The sequence below is a fragment of the Corvus hawaiiensis genome, chromosome 3 (assembly GCF_020740725.1).
Source record: "Corvus hawaiiensis isolate bCorHaw1 chromosome 3, bCorHaw1.pri.cur, whole genome shotgun sequence".
Classification (NCBI taxonomy): Eukaryota; Metazoa; Chordata; class Aves; order Passeriformes; family Corvidae; genus Corvus; species Corvus hawaiiensis.
In genome coordinates, this window is record NC_063215.1 from 82,018,220 (window position 1) to 82,028,866 (window position 10,647).

The window sequence follows — 10,647 nt, forward strand, 5'->3', positions numbered from 1 at the left end:
GAACCAGCTTTGTGCCTAGCTGTCCATGGGGTGCATTTATATTCTGTCCACATAGATATGTTTCAGAATTAACAATAATAACTTTTTCCGAGCACTTCAACAAAAAAGCTGACTCCAAGATAAGGGATGACTGTGCCATAAAGTTAAATCACTCATTCTACCACAGTCAATGAATGAACCAAGCGTTTAGGAATGTGACTGAAGAGTTACAACTGAGTTAGTGCAAAAAGCTGCATGCTAAAACGTATGGGTATGCCCAAGTGCTGTATGGAGGCTTTGCTCTACACGCCTTGTCAAGCAGGAGTTGACATTGGCACTTTAATATTTGGCTTAAAGCAACAACCAGGTTGGCTTCAGGTGAGCTGAAGACAAGCACAGCTTATGCCTTGACTTTCCAACATGAGTGTGAGCTCTGACATGAAGTAAAAAACCCCAAACTAGTAAGAACTATTGTGAATACACAGGAAAAAACGCCACTGAAAATTGGTGAAGCACTGATCAAATGCACAGATTTATGGGTGTAACAAAAGAGAGCACTCTCCTTTTGAAAGGTTAGTGACTACCTCCTTTCATTCTTTGGGCCCTGTCTGGTTATTTATATACAGCACACCCACAGAAATAGCTGCATCTCTTCTGTCTAATTAAGTATAATCCAGTCTTACCTGGCAAGTCCATATTGACGTGATGACGAAGCCATCATCTCTGAAGACATTGAAGATTTCAATGATGCCCCGCGAATAACCAAACACGGAGATACTGGCATCTGACACTGCCAAGTTAAATGTGAGGTAGTCGGTAGGCTGCAGAAGATGTCTTTGTTTATACAGGACAAAAATCACAATGCTGTTTCCAAACCAAGACAACCAACCTGGAAAAAAAATTAAATCTGTAGAACTAGATGATCTTTAAGGTCTCTTCCAACTCAGTCCATTCTATGATTCTATGAAATCAAAAAGCAAATAAAGAAAGAAGCTGTTGAGTGTGTAAATTTATGACATCTCTTCTAAAATACCTTTTTATTCCATTAGAAGCATATTAAACCAGATCATCCACTAGAAAACTATGCATGAAACCTTTTTGAGCAGCTGGGTACATTTCAGAAGTAGGAGCAAGTGAGCAATTGAATGCAGCAATAAAACAGAGCAAACACAAAGAGCTGCTGCTACATCTACTGCAGATGCACCATTTAAGGGCCTAAAGTGGATTTTTTCCCTAAAGTTTTTTCCGTAAGTGGATAGATGAAACTCATGAAGTGCTACACCTGGAAAAAACAGGAAGGAAGAAAGACTGGCAGAGTGGAGCAGAGACTACGGACAATTTGTCAAAACCTGCAGCTGTTTAGGTACCTCATATACAATAATGGACACAGAAAGTTCATGCACTTAGCCAGGGAGCTGTTTTATCAGTCCTCTCTAGAGAAGTGCACATAATACAGCTAGGTTTCTTCTCTTAGAACAGTGTAGGGTCACCTTGCAGCAAAGTCTGTCCTAGATGGAAATATTTTTCAGTAACGCACATGGTAATCCATATGAAAAGAATGTTTGGAATAGAACTTCAAAGTCTCTTTTTATTTATTTTTACAGAAAGTTGCATTCTCTCTTACTCTCCAGGAGGAGAGATGCCTGACTCGTATGTGTCTAAGTATGTGAGGAAAACACAAGGGAAATTACTGTAAAGATGGTGAAAGTCAGACACTGTTGGATAGACCTAGAGTTTCCAGAGCTATTGCTCTGCCCATCAGTGCAAGACCCTGGTAGCTTGCATCTCACTTTTTGAAATTATGTAGATGTGCAGAGATGAATGACTTTTAACAGAAAGTTTATTAATAAGTATCAGGTTCAGTGTTGAAAATGTGGCTTAGCCAGTTAAGGGGGTGGAGGGCTGAGCAGCAGGTCAGGCAGCACCTGGCTCCCTGCTGGCTCCAGCTTCTATCCCACAAACCAGCTCTGCCACTTTTGACTTTGGTGGCCTCACTTCACCTTGGCAAGGTAGAGCAAGACATGACCTCTTTTGAGTGTCTGCTGCCTACAACAGGACAAAGAATGCAACACCTGGTGGCTTATGCCAGGGTACGACATTACCAGGTGAGGGAGAAAAGGGCTGACCCACAGCCCTCTACCCAGGCACAAGCTGTAGATAGCCCAGAGTAAGGCTGGTGTATATTGACCTAGCAATAGATGAACACAGACAATAAAGAGGGATGTGACATGATGGCACTGCACAGTGTCTCTGGGTATTCAAAGGAGTCTGTGAGATGAAAGATGGCTGATAGGCTGATGTTCTAGCAAGGGGGGCAGCTGCCTTCCTTCAGGAAGCACCACTTCATATGTCAAGAACCTGGTGCTTCCCTGCCAGGCTGCTGTGGCTAGGAAGGGAAGGGAGGAAATTGCCTCTCAATCTCCAGGCCATGTGGGAGTATCAAGAGCTGAAATGCCAAAGAGCAAGGCACTTGTTCTGTAAAGAAAAAGATTGGGCAGGTACCTCACGGTGAGTAGCTCTGAGTACTTTGGAGTGGGAGGGAGGTGGTTGATGGGATGGTCTCTGTATGGCACTATGAACTGCTTCTTCTGTGGAGCAATTTCCTTTTAATAGTTTCTCTTTGCAGCATTGCCAAGCTGCTGCTGCTCTGGCTTGTTTAGTAAATGCACATGGTTTACTGGAGAGCATTTGAGCTGGGAAGAGCTGAAATGTCAGCATATGGTATTGACCAGAAATAGCCACTGGTGCAATGATACACTGAGACACGCATGCCTTCTATATATACCTTGTTGTAAGATCAGCAATAATAAATATATCTTGTTCTGGCCACTAGGTGACAATGTTTCTTAATCAAGTCTTGTTTTGAGCAACTGCATTCACTTTAAGTCAGGGATTTTCTGACTTTTGTTTGAGTCTGTGTATTATAAATAGGCAGAGCAGGGCACTGGGGGAGGAAGGCTTTGGGAGTGAATGAGGATAGCCTGCAATGCAAACATGGGAGTTGTGTTGTTTGTGCATGTTGGTCCTACCCTCTGTAAGGTAAAATAGTTATCAAGGCAGTAGGTATGAAGTATTTTTCCCTGTCCCTATGAAGACATAGTGCTAAAATGGCAGACAAGCTAAAATGGCAGACCAACTAAAATGGCACCTCCTTTGTAAATAGCAAAATTTTGCCAATGGAGTGTAATGGATAGGAGGGCTATCCTCACAGTGTCAGACACCTGCCCTTCCCAGGAATATACAGAGCAGATTTCCCCTAGCCTGGAGAGTAAGGGAGTTTTCAGTTAAAGTGTATTAGGGAAGAAACTGAGCAAAACGTCACTTTAAACAACACTGCCCATTTTAGATGTAGGTGAGAGAGACACAGAACTTGTGATAGTTTTTTGGAAGTACATTGACAAATTGAGGTTGGAGATGAGGAAAGCATGAGGATAAGGTTACAGAGCGAGTATGATTTCTGCCATTAGGCACAGTCCTTTTAAGCAAAGCAGTGGAGAACCTGCACTGGCATATCCAGTTCCTAAAATGGTCTGTCTTGGTAGTAGACCATATTAATTCTGATTTTAGAAAAAGAAGAAACTGAAGAAAATCAAATCTTAGTAAACCACTCAGTAACAAAACCAGTGATCACATAAAAGTGCTGTCAACTAGAGTAGTGACTATGGGACACTGGATCTCTGTGCCATCAGATACATGTGCTAGTCTGGGTTGCTGCCTGTACTGACTGACTGACTTAAAAAACCCCAAACAAATCACCCCAAAACAGAAAATCACCCCAACTGAAAGAACACCTCAAACCAAACAAACTCTCTCCCTTCCTCCCTCCAGCCCTGACAGCATAACAGGGAGGAAGGTTGAAAATGCAACGCAAGCACAGCGATAGCTCTGACACTCCCAGTGAGCACAGAGATCTCCCCAGCTGCATTGCAGGTGGTGTGTGCCTCAGGGGACATCAGAGGTAGATCAGGAGTCCAGAAAGAAACCTCTGAACTTTGAAGTGCCTCCATGTTTCCAGGTGTCATCTCAATAAGACAGAAGATATAAAACAAACAGCAGGGGAAACTTGTTCCATCTTTTGCCAGCTGCCACCAATATTCATTCATAAGAGTAAGTGGAAAAAAACCCAAACCAACCCCAAAATCCAAACCCAGCATACTAAGGTAATTCTGATGAAAAAGACAGATTTCAGCTGAGGTCAAAATGTGGTGAGAGAGGAAAAAATAGCAGCTAGGTAGAAACTGAGCACTCCCTCCCAGCATAAAGTTCAGAGAGGGATCACCACATTTTTCCCATAAGCACAGTCTGATGGGAATTGTTCATCAGAGATGCTGGATCTTCTGAAGTGGCAAAATATACAGATAATATGCCAATGCTGAAGTAGTTTTGCAAACATTGTGAGGTGGGAGGAATAGGACGGACAGCAATATTAAAAATATTGTATTGCCTCTATATAATTCAGTAGTAATCCTTCTCCTGGAATAACATTCCCTAAGAGAGCATTTTAATCCACAGATGTCAAAAGCACTCCACAAGAGAGGCTGGTGCTGTTATCTGTGATTTCTTGGGAAGTACAGAAGGGCTGGCAAGCAAGCTGGTGAAAGTCAGGAACTGAAACCCTATTCACAAGCTCCTGTGTCAGTGTGATGCCCACCAGCCCGTGCGAAGAAAACACCAGAAAAGTAGCCAGAAGGAGTGAGTAAGGAGGCTGAAAATCTCTCTGCTGAAAGCAAATGAGAACACTGAGATAGTTTAAGAATATCAAAAAGGTACATTATAATTTTACAAAGATTTCTGTCAAATCACTCAAGCCTGTGCATTCAGACATGTCCTGTTTTTCTCTCATGTACCTGAGATGGTCTTTGAACAAGCAATATGCACCTGAGGCTGCATGCAGTTTCATTGTTAACATCATTTCTGGACTACTAAATTAGGCACAAGTGAATTGATAGTTCTGAGCTGGTCATCCGCATTTCCAGCTGATGACTGTCCTGGGGTGACTGTATGACACTGTATTGCCTGTCATCTGCCCTATGCCAGACATGAGTTCTGTGCCATTAAAGCTAGCTAAGGGAGAGAGGGGACAGCCAGTGGAACTCTTTTGGCCCTGTGTTCAAAACAGAGATAAGCTCGCTGGCTTCTCCTGCCTGGCTGCTCTGCTTCTGCAGCAGGGAAGTTACATTCCTTCTGCTTTTTATCTAGTTTCTTGTTCGCTAGCTAAAATATGGAGCCCTGGGACTTTGGCTTCTTCTTCTTCTCATCTGGACTGTTCAGCAACACCAGAGCATCATGGGGACACCCTACACTGTGGCCTGGAGGGGCCCACACCGAACCCCAGCTCAGGAGAGGAGAGAGCCACATCCACAAGGACTTTGAATTTTATTCAGGTTCTCTCCACAGTGAGAGGTTTTATTATTTAGCATTATTCTTTTTTTTTTCCTGTGCCTGTGTGCACTTTACTTGTTAAATAAATAGGGTTTTTTTCACTTTCCCCCAAGGAAAATTCTTTCCAAACCTGGTGGGGGAGGGATGACTGTAACCTGCCTTCTATCAGAGGACATTCATTTTGGATGTTCCTCCCAACTGGTCTCAAACCAGGACAATGACTTAACCTGTGCCCAGCCAAAATAGGTTATTATGCTTTCTACTTAGACTTGCTCTTATTAGACATAGTTGCACAGTCTTGTAAAAGCTGGCAGCACTGAAATAGAAAAATGGGTGTTACAACTCAGCTATATGCAGTTTAAAATAGATATGAAGCCTTAAGTGGAAGAATTCAAGAAATGAGAGCAAAAAGTGAGGCTCAGTGTTACAAGACAAACTAGGCTCTTCCCTCAGCAAATAACCTTTCTCTAGGAGAGAAATTGGATTGGGCATCTTAATACAGAGCAGGCATGAATGAAATCAGTAACTTATGCAACTACATATACACAAGCATAAATGCCTATCAGAAGAGGTTTGCTGCAAAACATTTTCCACCTAAAAAACTTTAATTAAAACACTGATAAAATCCAGAGAATTTGCGAAGCTGTCATTAACTATTGCAACTGTGAAGTGACCCTGCTCTGTTTTCAGTCTTTGCTGCCAATTATACACACACAATATCCTGTCCAGGGCGTATTGCCAGTTCTGACAGGAAGGAGAAGAGTCATCTTGTTTTAGTCTTGACAAAGCATGGAGAGATTATTTGTTCAATAAATGCAATTTTGTGGATGAATGCTCTGTGAATAGCTTGTTTCCTTTCCCACCTTCTCAGATTTATCTGTCAAACAAAATCCCAAAATAACACTCATTTTGTCACTTGTCAAGTAACAGTTTACTATTACCATTCAGAAACATGTGTCTTTTAAAGGCACATTTGGATCTTGTGGTCTGTTCCAGTTTTCTGATGGGATTGGTAATGCTCTCAGCATGCCTTTCAGATAGAAGCACTCACAAAAAGTCAGAATTTGTTCTCCAACAAGTACTCTCTCCTACTGAATTAAAACTTCCTTTTATGCTTCATATTTACTCTAACAGCCCCAGTTAAATGTGAAACTAAGGGAAACGAACAGAGAACAAATTGTGTATAAATGCAGGAAAAAAACCAGCTTAAGAATTCCAGTTAATAACTACGAAGAAAAAAAAGCTTTATATTTTTTCCCGATGTCTAGCAGCCAGCAGCAGTGGGCAGTGCTTTTAAATTGCACCTCATAATTTAAACTGTACAAAGATTTTCCATTGTACCACACCACTCAGGGCATAGGCAAAAAGGGGTCAGATGTAATCCTAGCAGCAGGACAAGCTTTCACTTGTCTGTTAGAGACAGTTTTGAGGTCATTGAAGGGAAGGATGGGAGCAGAGTGCTGCCTTCAGAAAGAGGATGCTGACACAGTTGGCCTAGTGCATGGAAACACAGTGGTTGCTATCACTTGCAGAGAGTCCCTCTAAGACAGGATCACTGCTGTTGGATGGGCATTGCACTTTCTCCCCACTTTGCTGGTCCCCTGACCCAAACATTAGCAAGGAGAACAATGGAACAGTGACTTGGGTATCAAGAAGCGCTTCAGTGATGTCAACACCCGTCAGCATTTGCAAAACGCACCACGCACTTCATGTTGGTTTTCTCATGATGTCAGTGTGCGACACCACTGTGCTCAGGCTGCCATGCAGGGTGCTGAGGACCCCTCAGCTGGATCCAAAACTGCCTGGCTGCTGTTCCACGTGCAACACGTACATCAGTGTCCTGTCTGTCACAAATGACAGCTGTGCTGCCTATGACCTATGAGAATTTCCAGAAGGGGACACACAAATGCCTTATCTCAGCAAAGGGCGTTAGACCATGGTTCTTGGATACACATGTCCTCTGTCAAGATGTGTGACTCTGGGAAGACTTGGCCAAAGATAGGTAGGTTTTGGTAGGTTTTTAGGACTTTATCCCGTGAAGGTGAGGGTATTCAGAGGAACCCTGTCTTCTGGATAAATGCTAACACCAATCACATACATCTCTTTGGTTTTGGAAAAGTACGTCAGAATTTGCAAGAAGCTGCACTGACATATACATATTCAAAAGAGAAGAAATCAGTAACTACAGAAGTGTAATCACTGAAGACATTTTTCAAGGCATCAAAACCCCAAGAGTATCAAATATGAACATCTTTGGGGCTTTGTGTAAGGAAGTATCAATAGACTCCTACAAATGTAGATTGTCTTGTCAGACCCCCAAAAGCAACAGAGGTACACGAAGCTACTGCATGGACTGGCCTTTTTTCTCTGCCAGAGGGGCAAGAGGGTATCTGTATGACAGAGTCCTTGTTCTGCCACATCACAGCTCCCTGGATAGAACGAGTTATTGGTGTACATAAAACTAATAACTATAAATTGCTATGGCTGGTGCTTGCAGAAGTGCAACAGTAGACCTTTGAGGAGAAAAGAAATTAGGACTTTTCTGATTTCTGTATGACTAACAGATTTTTTCAAAAGTTTCATTTCCAAAAGGTATACTACATCCATCAATTTTAACCAGATCTACACTGCACTTGAAGTAGTGTTACTGCTGGTTGTACATACTCTGCAAAAAATGCAACTTGGGTTTTGAATCTGGAGGTAAGTTTCAAGAACAGCATTTATGACATGCAAAGCACCTGTAAGCTTGGCTGAAGGACCTGGAGAAATCAAACCCGAATAGCCTAAAGACTCAGGCACCTAAATATTTGCTAGAAGATGTGAGATCAGTATCAGGAAGCAGCAGAGGAGAACATCTCTGTTGGCTGACGATGGAAGAAGTTTGAACTACCAGTGTGATGCAGAGGCAACACTGAGAGGGATCAGTAGAGTCAGTAGAGTGTAAATATGAATGTGAATAGTGATGGCAAGACCTTGCTTGGATGCTGTATTCAGTCCTGGCTACAAGGCTGCTGGAATGACAGGGGGAAGGTATTATGACAGGAGATAAATAAATTATAATTACCCCCTGCCCCCCAGTCAACCAACCAACAAAATAGAATTCCCTCAATTGCTTAATATAAGAATACAGAGGTTGACCTCAAGGTATGATTGTTCCTTCAGGAACATAGATTGGCCACAGAATGTCATTTGCCGGCAAAAAAATTATTTCAATTAACAGGGGTTACCAAAAAGTGTGTAAAGTTGTTGTGAGCACTTTAGCTAAAAACTTAGGTGAAGGCTCCTATCCACAAGAGAAACAAAATCGGGAACATGCTTTCAATTGGAAGAGTGATAACACCAAAAAGCCCCCTAGCCAGTTATATGAGAGAGCATGATAGCTGTGTAAATGAGATTATACTCTGTCTCAGCAGGGGACTGGCCTTGCTGACCTGAGATCTTCTTTCTAGTCTTAAGTGCAACTGATTAATTCTTTAGCTGATGGTGCAGACATTTCCCAGCCATTCATGAGGGGATACACAGATGTGAACAGATTGGGGATAAATTGGAATACCTCTGATTTAGCTTACAACCACTCTCCTAATCAACTCTCCTAAGACAGAAGCCATATGTATTTCTACTAGAATCTCTGGTTTTGTTCTAAGCACAACTTTCCCTAGTTCCTATAGATAAAAATAAGAAAGTCTCAGGTAAACATATTAGTATACTTAGCAGTTTACATTTTAACTTACACAGACCTTTGTCAAGTGTAAGCTGAAGGCTAATAAGTTAATTGAAATATGTAATAAGCTTAGAATAAGAAAAAAATCTGTTAGACCAATCATTTATAAACAGAAACCTTTTTTTACATGCTGTTTAGAAGAACTGATTCAATAAAACCTAAATTTTCTTCTATTTTCCTGTAAGGTTCTATGGTTGAAATTTTTTATTACTTGCACTTACATGCTTGCACTCTTTGAAATTTCATAAATTTTCCCTTGTATTGTGTGCCCAAAATAAGCCTGCCCAAAATAGATAATATTTAAACAAAGAAAACAAAATTACAGTGGTATCAGAGTGCATTCATACAGAGTGCCATTTTCAAATCCCTGTAATACACTTACAATAGCTGTCTTCCAGCAGAACTAAAAGAAACACTTGGTATTGTGACTGCTAACACAGGATAAGGTTCCAGTACCTAGATCTTTCATAGATCCTGTTTGAAGAAGTCAATTTCTATGTGCATCCAACATTTAAAGCAAGAACAATACAAACAATTAGAGTTAAGAACCACAAAACCATATTTTGTTTCTCTGCAGAAGATAATTGTAGGATGCCAACTGACAGTCAACAGCCACAACTCTGAAAATCAGAGAACATTTATTCAGTGGTACTAAAACACAAGCAGACACAGAATTATCACATACTTCTGATAAGGTACTTTTAAAATCTTCCTACATATTAAGCTTAATTAACGTTAGTTGAAAGTTTACAGGCTTGACTATTTATTTTTCCTCCAGATTTCTGCATTAAATATAAATCTCTTTTTATAAAAAACAAGCTGTACCTCTCTGATCTTGCAATTGTTGAAAAAAAATTACATTTTCTACCATCCTGTTCCATTAGGGATGAAATCCAAATGAATCACTTTGAACTTGATAATGTCTATTTAAGAGCTCTCTTTCACATCCAAGCCAAATACCTACCTAAAGCCAACAGGTAGAAACCTATGATAGTCTCTCCTTGCTCTGTTACAGCTGCCTCTCTGGTCAGAAAACTGATGTTGTTGTTCCTCCAGGGTGCCTGTGCAGAAAACTGGACAGACATTTTCAGTGGAGCTTATGACCCAGAAATCGCCCTTCCCCAGCACGTCCTGGTGAACGAAATGGTTCCAGCCTTTTCCTCAGTTTCTGCTCACTGTATTCAGGGGAGCTCTCAATAAGACTAATGATCTAAAGAAGGAAATCTCAAGGGACAGGAGCTTTGCAGCCTTCTGACCTATTCTTCTTCACTAATCCTATCTATTAATGCAGCCTGTGAACCCGTGGTCAGCAAAAGACAGCAGATATCTTTGTATCCTCATTACTGCTGTGTGCAAAAATCTTTAATGAAGAGTGTGGATATGACAAAAGACAACTTCCTTTAAAATAAGGTAATACCACATAACCTACAGGCTCACAGGCACACCCACACCATACTGATATGCTGCTTAAATAGCTGTACTTTCATCTTTTTTCTTCACTGAAGATGACTTGCATTTTGGTTCAAATGAAATTCAGGAAAAATCTCACACAAATTAAAAAAAAA

General features: G+C 41.2%; 1 protein-coding gene across 1 annotated transcript in view; it reads right to left on the minus strand.

Moving 5' to 3' along the window:
• Window positions 1-10,301, minus strand: part of LOC125323837 (opsin-5-like) — a 31,522-nt gene extending 21,221 nt beyond the window's left edge. Inside the window, exons 1-2 of the mRNA XM_048299157.1 lie at window positions 10,047-10,301; window positions 663-868 (exon numbers count right to left, since the gene is read on the minus strand). Of these exons, the coding sequence (XP_048155114.1) occupies window positions 663-868; window positions 10,047-10,167 (327 nt within the window). The 5' untranslated portion in view covers window positions 10,168-10,301. The remainder of the gene's footprint in view (window positions 1-662; window positions 869-10,046) is intronic.
• Window positions 10,302-10,647: the final 346 nt, after the last annotated feature.